Raw genomic sequence first — 16,603 nt, 5'->3', positions numbered from 1 at the left:
TAGGAGGAGCTTGGCATGCTCTGAAAACAGAAAAGGCCAGCAGTGTACCTAGAGCATGAGGGTTGACAGGGAGACTGATCAGCGAGGTTGTCCGGGCAAGGTCTCATACGGGCTGGGTAGGCCACTGCAAGAACCAGGCATAGCGAGTTCTGGCCCTTAGTCAAAGCTGGGTCGCTGGTGCGGAGGCAGCTGCAGAGGTCCAGGCAGGAGGCAGTAGTGGTTTGGACTGAGGGGCGCGGTACGGAACAAGAGAAGGGGCTGGATTTGGAATATGGTTTAGAACCAGAGTCAACAGAACCTGGCAGTGGATCGGATATGAGGAATGAAGAAAAGGAAATAACAAAGAATGATTCCAAAGACTTTACCTTCAAGCAATTGGGTGGAAGGTGACTGAGATGAGGAAGACAGTAGACAGAGTTGTTTGACTCACGGTCACATCTGAGTAACCCTGAACCTACGTCTTGGGGTTTAATAAATGCCCTCACTAATCCCCCCCCAACTTTACACCACTGAGGCATATTCATAGACCTTTGGAAATAATACTACTTCATGCATTGCCATGGTTTTTCTTTCCTTTTTGTCTTCATTTTATGACATCAAAAAAAAATCACATTCAAGTTACCTAACTCACACCCTGCTACATGTCTTGTGGGTGCTCTGTAAATGTTAACTCTTGCCCAGGCTTCCCTTCTCAGCACAGCACTTGGGTGCCCTTGGCCCAGGCATCGGGGCATACAGTGTGGGCCTGAGATCTGCCTATCAGTCAGAAGTTGACAGCTGGCATATGCTTCTAACAACATATTTCACATATATATAATATATATGACTAGTTTATTTTTCTGTTTATAATCATGAAAATTATTGTGATCTCTTTAATAAAGATTAAACTAGCCAGGCGCGGTGGCTCACGCCTGTAATCCTAGCTCTCTGGGAGGCTGAGGCGGGTGGGTTGCTCGAGGTCAGGAGTTCGAAACCAGCCTGAGCAAGAGCGAGACCCCGTCTCTATTAAAAATACAAAGAAATTAATTGGCCAACTAATATATATAGAAAAAATTAGCCGGGCATGGTGGCACATGCCTGTAGTCCCAGCTACTTGGGGAGGCTGAGGCAGGAGGTTCGCTTGAGCCCAGGAGTTTGAGGTTGCTGTGAGCTAGGCTGACGCCATGGCACTCACTCTAGCCTGGGCAACAAAGCGAGACTCTGTCTCAAAAAAAAAAAAAAAAAAAAAAAAGATTAAACTGATTTAATCCAATTGTTTCTTGTTTTTAAGGCAGATATTTTCTGCATTTACCTTAAAAAATGGGGCTTAAGTTTTCTTGTTTATACAGTGAGAATAACAATATAGTCATTGTTCATGAGTATGTTGTGAGTATTAAATGAAATAATGTCCATAAAGTGCTTAGCACAGTGGCTGCTATATAACATTCAGTAAACTTGAGGTATTATTATTAAAGAAATAATAATTTGGGGGCCAGAGGAGCTCCCAGAACCAAGACACTGATTTTAGTGTTCAAATGAACCATTCCAAGAAAATAAGGCAACACATTGATTTATTAAATTCCTGTATGACTTTTGGACAAAACCTACAATTTGTTTGGATCTCAGTTTTCTCAGGTAAATGAAAGACTTAGGATAGATAACCTCAGTTTAAAACTTATGTGATTTTAGTACATGATCTATATTTTCCCTCCCATCTTCCTTTTACCAAGTAAAACTTATACAAAGTTTTGTCTTTGGGTCAACTAAATCAGCGTAAGTGATATTTATTGCCAAATATGACCTTTTGTTAGCACACTGGAGAATCCCAATGCTAATGTCAATTTCTGTAAATAGAGATTTCGGGTGAGGAAATGTTCTTTCTCTAGAGACGTTTAGCTATTGAGAATCTTTCTCTTTTTAGACTCTTGTCTGGGGGCTCTTACTCACTGGTGGCATTCTTCCCAGTCTCGCTTTTGTTACCTTCTTCTTTTGTGATCACTGCTACAGTTTCGAAGTTCCCCACTCAGCCTTCCCTAGTGGTTGGCATTGCATTTGAGTAGTGCTTTCTGACTTCCTCTACCTTTTGAAATTTAAAAATAGAAAATAACAAACAAACCCACATCAGCTGAACTCTGTTATACATCTTAACAGGTTTTCTGGTGTATTCCACAATTTAACATCCACAGTCAGAAGTCTGCCATCGGATTTTGATTATCAAACACACAATCAGAAATGGGAAGCAGCAGCCCCCAGGCTTTTTCAATTTCATAGTTATCGTGGGGGGTTTTTTTTTGTGTGTGTGTGAGACAAAGTCTCATTCTGTTGCCTCAGCTAGAGTGCTGTGGCATCAGCCTAGCTCACAGCAACCTGAAACTCAGGCTCAAGCAATCCTCCTGCCTCAGCCTCCCGTGTAGCTGGGACTACAGGTGCATACACTACGCCCAGCTAATTTTTTCTATTTTTGGTTACTTGCCTAATTATTTTTCTATTTTTTTAGTAGAAACAGGGTTTTGCTCTTGCTCAGGCTGGCCTTGAGCTCCTGAACTCAAGCAATCCTCCCGCCTTGGCCTCCCAGAATGCTAGGATTATAGGCGTGTGCCACTGCGCCCAGCAAGTTATCCTGTTTTGAAGCCAATAAACGGTTTTCAAGGTCTCACACGTTTTTTTATAGGTCCCTAAAAAACTGGAAGGCCTAAGGCACTGTACTTTATTGCCCAATGGTTAAAAATGCTCTGCCTGCCAAGTCCTAAGCCCTAAGGTCTTCATTCTTACCTCAAAGAATGAGAGCTGGTTTGGTGGACAGTGGATAGCAAGCTGCTGGCGTACAAATAGCACAAGTCCAGTGAAAGAAAGTGCGATCCCTACCAAAAAACGGAGGCAGAAGGGAGGTTGAGGGCTGGGCTGGGATGAGCTGGGCTGAGCTGAATGTGGAGGCAGAAGGAAGCCTTGGGTTTCAGCCATTAATTCACTGGGTAGCCTTGAAGAAGAGCCCTGTGGTCCTCTTCCTGCACCCATTACAGGTAGAGCATCCCTAAACGAATAATTTTTCGAATGCCAACGTGATACCACAAGTAGAAAATTCCACACCTGACCTCATGTAATGGGTGCCCAAAATTATTAAAAATACTGTATAAAATTACCTCAGGCAATGTATATAAGTTGTATATGAAACAAATGAATTTCACTTCATTATATATATGCGAATATTCAAAAATCCAAAATACTTCCCAAGCGTTTTGGATAAGGGATACTCAACCTGTGGTATCTTTGTAGATAGACGCTTCATCTGGCCTAGGTGGAGGCCCAAAGTCATCAGTTCTTTGGAACTGAAAGATAGGCCTAACCATCTGAACCAAGACAAGGGTTTCCTTCTGGCACATTAAAAGGAAAGCAGGCTGGGTGTAGTGGCTCACACCTGTAATCCCAGCACTTTGGGAGGCCAAGGCAGAAGGATCGCTTGAGGCCAGGAGTTTGAGACCAGCCTGGGCAATGGCGAGACCCCATCTCTACAAAAACAACAAACAATAAAAAACAATTAGCAGGGCATAGTGATTCGTGCCTGTAGTCCTGCTGCTCAGGAGGCTGAGCCAGGAAGATCTCTTAAGCCTAGGAGTTTGAGGCTGCCGTGAGCTATGATTGTGCCACTGGCAGTCCAGCCTAGGTGTCAGAGCAAGACCTGTCTCTAAAAAAAAAGCCAGGATAGATAAAGGAAAGCAGTTTTTTGTTTTTTTGGTTTTTTTTTTTGAGACAGAGTCTCGCTTTGTTGCCCAGGCTAGAGTGAGTGCCATGGCGTCAGCCTAGCTCACAGCAACCTCAATCTCCTGGCTCAAGCAATCCTTCTGCCTCAGCCTCCCAAGTAGCTGGGACTACAGGCATGCGCCACCATGCCCGGCTAGTTTTTTTATATATATATATTAGTTGGCCAATTAATTTCTTTCTACTATAGTAGAGACGGGGTCTCGCTTTTGCTCAGGCTGGTTTTGAACTCCTGACCTCGAGCAATCTGCCTGCCTCGGCCTCCCAGAGAGCTAGGATTACAGGCGTGAGCCACCACGCCCGGCCTGGAAAGCAGTTTTTATGTCTGTATTATTTTGCCAAAACAAAAAGGAAGGGAAGGGAGGAGATAGTAGAGAAAGAAAAGGGCGGGAGAAGGAAGAAGGACTTCGCTGTCAACACTTGTATTTACAAAGCTATTGATCTTTGGCTTCTGTGCAAAATGACAAGTGTCCCTTCTTAGAAAAGCTTTCATGTGAGATACTCCTGTCGCATTCAAAAAGTGTCTGTCATGTGTTTTTTTCCTCAGTGAGGGGCAAGTAGGATGTAATGGAAAGAACACGGGTGTCAGAAGCAGCTAGTGCTGTGTTCAAAGCCAGTTCAGCAGTTCTCCAAGCGTCGGGGATCTGTAGGGTTCTCCGAGAGCCTTTCAGGGTGTCCTTAAGGTCAAAAACCATTTTCATGATAACAGTAAGATCTCATTTGCCTTTTTCACTCACATTCTTTTTTTTTTTTTGGAGACAGAGTCTCACTCTCTTGCCCCAGCTAGAGTGGCATGGCATCAGCCTAGCTCACAGCAACCTCAAACTCCTGGGCTCGAGCGATCCTACTGCCTCAGCCTCCCGAGTAGCTGGGACTACAGGCATGCGCCACCATGCCCGGCTAATTTTTTCTATATATATATTTAGTTGGCCAATTAATTTCTTTCTATTTATAGTAGAGACGGGGTCTGGCTCTTGCTCAGGCTGGTTTCGAACTCCTGACCTTGAGCAATCTGCCCGCCTTGGCCTCCCGCAGTGCTAGGATTACAGGCGTGAGCCACCGCGCCCGGCCTCATTCTTTTCAGTAGTGAATTTTTCAGAGGCCACATGATATGACATGTGATATTGTGGCAGATTGATAGCATACATAGATATCAAAATGCAACTGTCTTTGTAAAGCCAATCATTAAAGATATTTACACAAATGGAGAACAATGCCACTCTACTCGTTATGTTATTTTTGGTTCCGGAAATATAATTACTTTTAATTTTTAAAATGTTTTGTTAACATGTAATGGGATTATTTTTTAACTGAATTAATGAATGCATTTTTTTTTTTTTTTTTGAGACAGAGTCTCGCTTTTGTTGCCCAGGCTAGAGTGAGTGCCGTGGCGTCAGCCTAGCTCACAGCAACCTCAAACTCCTGGGCTCAAGCAATCCTCCTGCCTCAGCCTCCTGAGTAGCTGGGACTACAGGCACGCGCCACCATGCCCGGCTAATTTTCTCTATATATATTAGTTGGCCAATTAATTTCTTTCTATTTTTATAGTAGAGACAGGGTCTCGCTCAGGCTGGTTTTGAACTCCTAACCTTGAGCAATCCGCCTGCCTCGGCCTCCCAGAGTGTGAATTAATGAATGCATTTTTAAAATTCCTGCCTTAATGTCTAATATGATAAATATTATAAATATAACCCACAGAGAAAAATCTCTTTGGGATCCTCAGTAATATCTAAAAGTACAAAAGGATGCAAACCTATGACTAAAAAGTTTGAGAACTCCTGAACTACCTAGTAGTAATTACTGCTTCTTTGTGCCGTGAGTTGTGCAAAGCACACGACATTCTTCATCTCTTTTAATTTGTGCAACAAAGCTATAAACTAGAGGCTTTTAACAAGTGCACCTTGCATGCCCAGCCTCTCCCAATGGACATGAAAGATAACCAGTTCAGTCCTCTGAGTCTGAAGCCATACCCTCCATCAAAACTTGAAAAAGTTTTTTTTCACTTCTCAGTTTTCTTATCAAAAATGGGTAGAATCAGGTGCCCTGTAGTATTCTCTTGAGAGCAGAAGAGTTCATACGCAACCAGGTGCCTAGCACAGGGTCTAACACCAAACGCACCCTGAGAGACAGTTAGCCTCTCTTCCTTCTACGCCTGCCTCAACTTTGGCAGAATGTTCGACCAAGGAGGCTCATCAACTCCCCTTTTTCCTCTAGGTGGTCTTCAAGCTGACAGAGAGGCTGATGGAACAGAAGGAGTGGATGAAGATATGATTGTGACCCAAAGTCAGACCAACTTCATCTGCCCCATTACACAGGTACTGCTTCCTCCTCCTTCCCCTGAAAGAAAAGACCATTCACAGAGGCCAGACGCCTCCTGTTTGCTTTCTGGTTTTATTTCATGTTGGGAGTTAAGGAGGGAGAAAAGAAAAGTGATGAGGATTGAAGAGTGTTCATGGGAGGTTCTTGGCCTGGAAAGAGCTTTCAGTCAACCATGCCCATAGGTCCTAGGAGTAAAGTCATGGCCCACAGGCCAAATGACAGTGGCACTGGTCTCCCTGCATTTCCTTATCTAAAGCCTGATAAGTATCTAAAGCCATGAGAATGGGAAGTTAAACATAGAAAGCTCTGGACTAGGAAAAAACAGCTCCTGGAGGTTGATCATTGTCATTCCTGAAAGCCTCACCTGTCCTTGATTACAGCTGGAAATGAAGAAGCCAGTGAAAAATAAAGTGTGTGGCCACACCTATGAAGAAGAAGCCATTGTTCGCATGATCGAGTCCAAGCACAAGCGGAAGAAAAAGGCATGGTGAGTGGGTGCAGAGCAGGAAGTGGCGCCTTCCCTAGTGGGAGGCAGTCAGAGGTGGTGTGTTCATGCTAGAGGAAAAGACACTTAAGCCTCTCCCCCAAATCACATTCACCTCCCGGATACTGTAAACATGGAAGCTGGCTTTCTGGAAAAACAATACGTGAGGGGAAAATTAGTAATCTGTTCAGGAAGAAGGTGAAGGAACTTCAACCACACCTTCAAAACAGAAGAAAAAAGAATTGGATTGAATCTCAATCATTAGATAACAGGATTTTTTATGAATTGGTGTTATTAAAAAATAGCCCAAGGAACATAAAGAACTGTGTCATACTAAGAGATTTTTTTTCTCCCCTTCATACACCCCCCCCCCACACACACACACACACTTACCCAAACAAGAAGGAATGGTAATTTTTTTTGTTTCCTGTATTACAGGTAATTTGTTTAAAAAATATTATTGAGTAAACATTTTAAGAATTCACATCCAGTGGTTTTCATAATCAAGATTTAATTGTCATGGAAAACTTTTCATATATTTAATTACTTAAATGACTTTCCAGAAAGGTTTAAGTAAATTTGTGAGAATAACTGGTTTAAGGTTTAAGTAAATTTGTGAGAATAACTGAGAAATTATTTTCTTAATTGGAAGTTTTGCAGAATCTTTAAAACATATACATATTTTATATATTACTGCCTTTCCCCTTCCTCCATGACCACGGAGGACCATGGCCCCATTCCTATAATAACACAGAATCCTGAGTTAGCTGGACTGACTGGCTTTGACACAGTTTGGCATTTCTTGTGCTCTTATCACAGATTTGTTGCAGGAATGGAATTGCAGGTGTGACCAGTCCTCAGCAGACTTCTGATAACAGTCTCTTTGATGTGTTCTTTGCTTCTCCATTGCCTGGACATTTGCTGGTCCAGAACTAGAATTGGAATTCCTCACCACTCGTCATCTGGGTGTGGACTTAGAGATAGGGTTTCTGAGACTGTAAATATCTTGATGGTCATTCAGTCAAGTAATTTACCCTATTCATTCTAGAAGAATAATGGTTTTGCAGCCTAATGTTTACAAAATATAGAATATCTATAGTACATTTTTATCTGTTTTGAGTTACTGACTTAGATTTGAAATGTCAGGCCAGGCACTGTGGCTCATGCCTATAATCCCAGCACTTTGGGAGGCCCAGGTGGGAGGTGAGGATAATTTGAGGCCAGGAGTTTGAGACCAGACTGGACAACTTAGCAAGACCCCCACCTCTAAAAAACAAAACCAAAAATTAGCCAGGTGTATTGGCATGTGCCTATAGTCCCAGCTACTCAGGAGGTTGAGCCAGGAGGATCACTTGAGCCCAGGAGTTTGAGGTTGCACTTGGATTGGGCCACTGTACTCCAGCAGTGAGACCCTGTCGAAAGGAAGAAAGGGAGGGAGGGAGGCTGGGGAGGGGAAAGAGAGAGAAAGAAGAAGGATAGAAGGAAGGAAGGAAGGAGGGAGGGAGGAAAAAAAAGAAAAGAAATGTCATATTTCTTTAGTGAACCTATCATTTTCCCCAGTAAATATAATTTTCTTTGTTTTTGAACTTCCAAGCCTTCTAAGCAGAAAGGTGTTAAAATAATTTCTAAGAGCAGATATTCCTAGTTAGTTCCATTTCACAGCTCTTCTTTCTTCAAGTTTGTGATATTCTTTTTAGAGTCAGATGTGGAAAGGGCAGGTACCGATACAAAGCACGTTTCTCACCGCAAGTCCTAGGACAGGTGGCAGCACCTGCCAGAATAGGCATCACGTTTAGATGGATCTTCTTAATTACATACTGTGACTTTCTAATGTCCTTTTTGAATTGTACGTGATGTTTGGAAGCACTTGATAACACTCGTCATTTAGAAAAGATTTTTTTTCTGTCATACTGCCATAACTTGAGTGCTTGAAATGCTACAGATTCTCATAGCTTAATAATAATAACAATTAAGTCTGAATGGAAGAAGTCTGGGAAGTTGACAGAGAAGGTAGTAATTTTACTGGACCTTGAAAAATGAGGATTTCAGAGAATGGTGAATAAGAGTCTCCTAACCAAGAGCGTTACCCCACTCAGTCTCTATTATACTTGGTGGATAGTAAATACGGTTGCAGTTATTGTATATTTAGAGGGGGATTAGAAGGATGTCATGGGCTGGGTGGGGTGGCTCATGACTCTAATTCCAATTATTTGAGAGGCTGAGGTGGGAGGATCCCTTGAGGCCAGGAGTTCAAAGCCAGTCTGAGCAACATACCAAGATTCCATCTCTACAAAAAAATGACAAAAAATTAGCTGGGCATGGTGGCACACACCTGTAGTCCCAGCTACTGAAGAGGCTAAGCCAGGAGGATCATTTGAACCTAGAAGTTCAAGGCTGCAGTGAGCTATGATGGTGCCACTGCACCCTAGACTGGGCGACATAGCAAGATCCCATCTCTGGGTGGAAAAAAAAAGAAAAGATGCAGTGGATAATAAAGATAGGAAAGTGTAATAGTAGAGACAACATGGTGGCTCACCTCTATAATCTCAACACTTTGGGAGGCATAGGTGGAAGGACAATTTGAGGCGAGGAGTTTGAGACCAGCCTGGGCAATTCAGTGAGACCTCATCTCTCATAAAAATAATAATAGTAAAGCAAAAATTGTTTTAAAGGATAAAAGTAAAGATTCACTACAGGGTGTATAAATGTCATGATTTCATTATTTTCCTCATCTATAAATTGATGGTAGCAGTTGTAATTACCTCATTGGCATATTTGTAATTTAAATAAGATGTATGTAAAGTACTTAAAGTACTTGGCACAAAGTAAGGCTCAGTACTTATTATCCCATCATCATCATATTCAAACTTTAGCCACCACTATCATCACCATCACCATTCTTACCACCCTTACTCCATGGGGATGGGAGAAGATTACATTGAGGGAACAAGATGAGCCAACCTGGAGTTTAGGAAATTGCTGCAATAGCAATGAAAGGATGGATTAAAAAGGCATGAGGTGAAAAGGTCAATCCGGATGCTTCTGCAGTAGATCAAGCTGCAGATAAGGAGAGCTTACACTGAGGCAAGAATGACCATGGATGTGCCATTGATGGAATTTGGTGACTGACTGAATGTAGAAGGGAAGAAAAAGGGAGGAAGGATGGATGATATTTCTAATCCAGGTGTCTAGAAGGACAGTCATTAGCTGTCATTAGCCTCCAGGGAGGGCATGAGAGAGGAACACTGTTAAGAAAAGATTATGAGAAGCTCAGTTTGGGTCTTGCTAAATTTGAGGTCCCAGCAACACAGCCATTTGGGAATGTCCAGGAGGTACTGAAAATGTGGGTTTTGAACTCAGGAGAGGATGCAGAGCTAGGGAAGTTGATTATGAGGTTATCAGTGCAGAGTCTTCAGACCCACTCATCCGCCATCAACAGGCACAGGCCTGGAATGGATGCGTTCACCAGTGGAGAGCCAGCAAGACAGGACAGTGGCCCGGCCCCGAGCTCTGAAAGGCCAGATTCCAGCTTTGCTCTGCTCGCTGTGGTGCCCTCAGCACCGGACACAGAGCCTGGAACCAGCCCTCACAATGACAAGATCAGTCAGAGGAAGAAGACTCCAGCAAGCAGCCTACAACAGCCTGGAGGCAGGAGGGGTGACAAGGCAGTCGAGGGCCATGGGAGCCAATGAGCAGAGTGGGCAGGGTCCTGCAGACAAGGTGCATTGGCAGCAGGTTAGAATTCAGGGCCTCTATGAAACTTACTCCAAAGGTTTCTGATTAAGCATGAAGTGTGTCATTTCCCATGATGCATGTTAGGCTGATGAGCAGTTCTGGGTTCCCTTTGTTTAAAAATGTCTGTGACACATCCAGTTTGAGACATCTCATTTCTTCCTCAGAGATTGTCTTATTATAATACATTTTGTTAGACTGGAGTTCCAGGTACATTGTGTTTCTGGGCCCTGACTGAATTTTTCTGTGTGTGCTTTAGTCTCTGGGAAGGCCTCTCTCCACTGGCTTGAGTCAGAATAATATTGTTGACACTTTAGCCCTAACTAAGTACAGTAGGTAGAATAATTTCCCCAAATACATCTCTTAGTAGTGAGACTATTATTATCGAATAAAGCTGCCTTATGATTGTCATATTAGTAAGATATTTCCAATTTTACCAGAGTCTTTTGTTTTTTTGCTGTTTAAGAACAGGAAATGTGTTTAACAGGCAGGCAGTCATATTTAAGGCATACAGAGTAAAACTAAGTTGAATAGAAATGATAGTTCAACAGCAGAACTCCCACTTTGTGCTTCATCAACAAGTCAATTCCCCTCTCAGCCTCAGTTTCCTCATCTGTAAAATGGAAATTACATCTTCCTCTCACAGCATTTCTAGGATCAAAGAAATGGCAGGGGATTTTATTCTAAGTTTGGAGCAGCAACTTTCTTGGCCGTGGAAAAGCAAAGCACTTAGGAGAAAGCTCTTTTTGGAGCACAGAGCACTAAATAAATAGCTGTAGGGTCGTTAAGTTGGAGACTGTTAGAGTTGTTATCACTCACCGTTTTGCTTAGCGACATGTTATTTTAGACTCGGAGAGTGTAAGATAGAATTACTCTCTCTGTTTAGGTATGGCAGGAATTCATCCTACTCAGACTTCCAAAGTATCTCTAGACCTTTCTACAGCTTGTGGATTGAACCTTGGAATTCTTGGAACCCAGGAACTCCTCAGACTCAGAATCTTGTACTCATGAGCTATTGCCAAAGACAAGGTTCACCGTAGCCTTGTGGGACCCTAAGACCCAGTTCCCTTTGTTCAGCAGACCCCTTTGTGCCTGCTCCATGCCGCAGTGGAACACTCTGCCTGACCAGGGCCCCGAGTTCAGGCCCAGCCTCTCCTTGCAGGGCTGACTCCTGCCTGCCTGAGCTGAAGACTGGGCATTGCCACACCTGCCTTGCTCACCAGGATGCCGAGGGGATTAGTGCCTCGCGCTTACATAGAGCATTGTTTCTCCAGAGGAGTGCCCTGATTCAGTACCATGGCATTATGGCCTTTTCTTATCCTTTTTAGTTGAAAAACTTGTGTTTGTTTATTTGAGTTGGGGCGAGAAACAAGGTTTTCCCCGGCTCCTGCATCAACCTCTCTTTCAGGAACTCTTCCCTAAACCATCATTCATGCTGGACAGGATGTCAGTGGCATCCGCATGCCGTGCCGGCATTGCAGGCCGGCCCTTCTCCACAAGCCTCTCCAGAGTGGGAGCTGCGGACTGGAGCAGGCACTGGGTCCTTGTAAGACCTCAGGTGAACCCCTTGACACACGGGGCCCACTTAGTTCTCACCACCCTGTGCTCCACCTGCATCTTCTCAGAGGGAAAAACCGAGGCACAGAGATTTAAGCCACGTACCCAGAGTGTCAACAGCCAGGGGATTTAAGCCCAGGTCTTTCCCCCTCTTGAGCCTGTATTTTTGTCATTAAACCATCTGGCTCCCTTTGGGAGGGCTATTCAGTTCATGCCTCTGTCTCCAGCGTCTATGCCCTGGGTGAGCTCAGACCTCTGTTGGACGTGGCTCACCCTGGGCTCCCTCCTGCTGAAATGAATGTGGGCGCCTGCCCCATAGCTGAGTGATAGAGTCAGTCCATCAGATGTTCTCAGAATGCTCTCATTTACCGGCTAAAACCACTGATGTCATCAGGAAGTCCTCCCCACTTCCCTGTCCACAGCTTATTCACTGTCTGGCTACCGGAGTTAGACTTTGCTCTATGCAGAGACCAAGGCCTGGCAGTCAGCAGTGGATGTTCAGTGGGTTGGCTATTAAGGGAGGGATCCCAGCAACCTTCTTGAAGTTGTGTTTCCTCGTCATGGAAACTAAAGTGATGAAAATTGCCGTTTCTAAAGTGCTGTAAGTGCCCATATCCTCTTTATAATATTAGCTGCTTTTTCTTGTACATAAAGAAATAATTCACTTTGAGACTTCAGTGTATACAGGACAGGCTAGGAAAAAATACAGATTTTTAAACTAGTGTAAAACATTTCTCAAGCCATAGCCAAATCATCAAAATGATGCACGCCTGGGCCAAATCACCCTGTTCTTCTTTTATATAATCGCTTTTTGTAAAATTGTGGCTCAACACATGAACCTGACTACATAGGGCACATTTCAGTATTTTAAAAATAAATATTGTTATCAAGCACATGATTCATTCCATTGACTAATGCCCCTCTAACATAAAGACTCCATGGTCAGGGCCAAGAGAAACTTCTCTCTGGTGTTGGACTGTTGGGCTTCCTTCCATCAGACCGATTAGAACTCTCGTGACCAACTTTCTTCCTTTCTGATTTGCATCTTTTGTCTTATATTTGTTGTTTTGGGTCTTAATATACTCCTGCTGTTTGGTGAGCTGTCTCAGATCACTGGGCTGGAGCTGTGTGTGGGTAGGAACTGTGTAGTTGTTTTCATAGTTGTGTGCTTATAACCTAGCATGGGGCCGATCACATAGGTCAATGAACTCATGAATGGGTGCATGGATGTGTTGGGCATATGCAAGATACAAATAGATCCAGAACTTTAACACTTCTTGGAAGAATGATGGTCAGGGAACAAATGATAGTCGTAGGAGATGCTGAAGGGAATGGACATCATTGAGCACTGTGTTGCCTGTCACCCTATGAAGTACATTCTCTCCCCATTTTAAGTCAGTGGGAACAGAGGCTTAGAAAGGTAAAGCGAATTGCCCGTAGTCTCAGAAGCAGCAAGTAAGTGGTAGAGAAAGAATTAGACCTAGGTCAGCTTGACTGCAAACACTGGTTCTCTACTCCACCAAAGCCTGGTCCACGCTGAGAAGCGATCAGGCGACTTCATCCAGTCCACCGCCTTCAGAGAGGACCACATCTAAACAGAGCCATGGCTTTAAGTCCCAGCCCTTTCTGGTGACTCACATGCTGATTTCTTCAGCCACAGTCTTTCCACCAAGCTCCAGAGAACCTGTGATCTCTCCACTGGAAGATCTAGTGGGCTCTCCAGAGGGAACGATGCCGGTCAGGACTCCCGAGGCCATACCCCGGCTGGTGTCACCCATTAGCTCCCGTCACGATAAAAGGCACCACCAGCCGCCCTTCTGCCCCGGCCAAACCCTTTGAGTGAAGCCCAGCTCCTCCCTTTCCTTCGCACTCCACATCCACTCCACCAGCAAGCCTGCTAGGTGCTACACGCTCAGGTGTGTCCTGAAGCTAATCGCTGCTACCACCCTCAGCTAAGCTGCCCTCGTCTCTCTGAACCCCCGTGGACTCCCCCTTACTAGTTTCTCTGTTCCACTCTTGCCTCCCTGCCTGCGTTCTCCATTAAGCAGCCAGAGGAATATTTTAAGTGTAAACCAAATCATACTGCTCCACTAGCTCAAAACCCTCCTGTGTTGCCCCTTCATATTTAACATAAAATCCAAAGCCCTGCTTGCCCTCTGACCTCACCTCCAACTGCTCTCCATCTTGCCCGAGTCCCTTTCAGCCACACACACTTTGTTCTCACTCCAGAGCACCAAGCTAGACCTCCTCAGCGTCTACACTCGCTGCTGCCTCAGCCTGGATCACGTGCAGACTTGTTGCCACACTCTGACCTTCTCGGTGGGGCTTGCTCTGGCCCCAGCACGCTCTCTCCTAGACTCTGCTTCATTGCCTTCCTAGCACTTAATGTACCTGTACTCACAGCAACCGTGTATCTGGTTACTTAGTGATTGCCTGTCTCCCGCATTAGAAAATAAGCTCATTTAGCCAGGCGTGGTGCATGCTTGTAGTCACAGCTGCTCGGAAGGCTGAGGCAGGAGGCTCACTTGAGCCCAGGAGTTTGAGGTTGTTGTGAGCTATGATGACACCACTGCACTTTACCCAGGGTGACAGTAACAGAGTGAGACCCAGTCTCAAAAAAGAAAGGAAGAAAGCTAGCTCCATGAAGTGCACTGCTCACGCATGGCTTGTGTCCCCAGCACCGAGACAGGGCCTGGCTCAAGTAGGCACTCACTAAATAAAATCAGTCCTGATTTCTTATATATACTCTTTTTTGTGGTAAAATGTCCCCACTTAAATACTTAATGTGAAAGAAGTTTATGCTCAAGGCAGTTAAGTGGACTGACTTGATTTTCTTTCTTCCTCACAGTTGTCCTAAAATTGGCTGTAGCCACACAGATATAAAAAAGTCAGATCTCATGCTGGATGAAGCACTCAGAAGGGCAATTGAGAGCCACAACAAGAAAAAACATCGTCAGTTCGAGTAGGGAAAAGCCACCTGCCTGCAGGGAAGTCAGCAGCCTACCTCCTACCCCAGCCGCCGGTGAGAGCAGTGCTTATCCAAGCAGTAAGGACTGGCTGGGTAGCATACTTTGTTTGGGGTAAACTTCATGGTTTCAAAGGTGATTGAAAACATTTTTCTAAATTACACAACAAAAATGCAAGCAAATTATTTTGTTTATTTTTAAGTGTTCTATAATGTTAAATAAAACTTTGACTATCTGCAGTGTGTCCTGTCTCTGCTCCTCCTGAGCTGTTCCAAAGGTTCAGGCTTTTCTATTTCTAATACATCAGCCTGATTTTTATAATAGTTTTAGGTAAAGACTGTCTTTCAAGTGATACTTAAAATAAAAACGTATAGAAACGCCCCAGTTGCAAAAACATTTGCTATCAGTATAGTAAATAAGAACATCAGTTTATAATGCAAAAACAGTTTACTTTCCTATATTTACTTTGCATATTGACAGTTCCAAATACGTAAATGTTTTTATTATTATTCTGAATGGCATAGAATACTCCAGTAATAGGCTTATCAATGCCGTGATAATTGATGTCCATAATGGAAACTTTGCTGCAGCCCTCCAAGGGCCTGAAATCTCAACTGAAGCAATCTCATCCTGGCTGCTCTCTGCAAGTGACTTCACCCCCTGGGCCTTGGCCTTAAAGTAAAGGTGTTGAACAAGGTGCTCTGTAATGTCCTGTTAACCCTGAGAGTCTGTGGACTTATGACCAGCAGGGTCTTTAAGTTGAATATCTTCAATTATATTCTAATTGTGTAAAGATCGCTAATTTGTTATCTCCCTTAGCATCTTTTAGCAACTAGACTATTTGTTTCCTTAAACCAAATGTAGCATACCCTGACAACACTGGGAAATCAAGAATAGCTAACGATGGCTAACATTTATTGAGTACTTACTGTGTACTAGGTGCTATTCTAAGTGCTTTACATATATACTAACTCCTATAATCTGCATAGCCCAGTGATAGAGGCACAGTTATCATTTCCACCTGACAGATAAGGAAAAAGGCACAGAGGAGTGAAGTCGCCCATGCAAAGCCATGGAGCTAGGCAGTGGCTGAGATGGGAACAGAGCCTGGGTAGCCTGTCCTAGTGTCTCTGTTATTAATCCCATACTCTCCTCCTCCCTATTGACTTGTTTAGTATCTAAAAATGTATTCAAAGCCCACATTTAAAAACCAAAGCTTCTGTAAATAAATAAGCATGTATGTACGTGTGCAAAAAAAGGAGACTAATGAAAATATAGGAAATAACTGAATTTGACATCCATGGCAGTAAAGGCCATGAAATCATAGCATATATCTGAGCTTAAAAGCATACTCTAACATGGCAGAATTAATTTTGAAAACATCTTCATGGAATTTGGAAAGTAACATGACATTCAGTTGTCTGCAAACTACATGATTCTGAACTTTCCTAAGATGTTTTGTCTGAATCAGACTTTATTGAGGAAATGATTACATTTAAGGCAAAACAGACATACTATTCATGGAATGTGATTCTTTTGTGAAATACTTTGTTTTCTAAACAGATAGGGACAAGCATGAAATGCTTACCCAAGATTCGATTTTCATTTTTCCCAACTCTTTCTAAAGAGAATTATGAAGTATTGATGTGGATACCTATACCAGTTAGAAAAATGCAAAATAATAACAGCACTGTGTAGAAAAGGTATGGTATTTATGTCCTATGAAATTTTGTCCTTCTTTAGTCTTCAGAAACTGTTTCATAAATTTGTCTAGCCATTCAAACTTTGACGTTTTATATAAAATATATTT

At 43.4% G+C, this 16,603-nt stretch overlaps 1 protein-coding gene across 1 annotated transcript in view; it reads left to right on the top strand.

Annotated features, from left to right (window-relative positions):
• NSMCE2 (NSE2 SUMO ligase component of SMC5/6 complex) overlaps positions 1-15,032 on the top strand; it is a 211,004-nt gene extending 195,972 nt beyond the window's left edge. The window contains exons 5-7 of the mRNA XM_076005031.1: positions 5,950-6,050; positions 6,435-6,541; positions 14,676-15,032. Of these exons, the coding sequence (XP_075861146.1) occupies positions 5,950-6,050; positions 6,435-6,541; positions 14,676-14,793 (326 nt within the window). The 3' untranslated portion in view covers positions 14,794-15,032. The remainder of the gene's footprint in view (positions 1-5,949; positions 6,051-6,434; positions 6,542-14,675) is intronic.
• Positions 15,033-16,603: the final 1,571 nt, after the last annotated feature.

This window comes from Microcebus murinus, chromosome 7, assembly GCF_040939455.1.
Source record: "Microcebus murinus isolate Inina chromosome 7, M.murinus_Inina_mat1.0, whole genome shotgun sequence".
NCBI lineage: Eukaryota > Metazoa > Chordata > Mammalia > Primates > Cheirogaleidae > Microcebus > Microcebus murinus.
The sequence above is the reverse complement of the archived record's forward strand: the minus strand, read 5'-3'. Positions and strand labels throughout refer to the sequence as shown.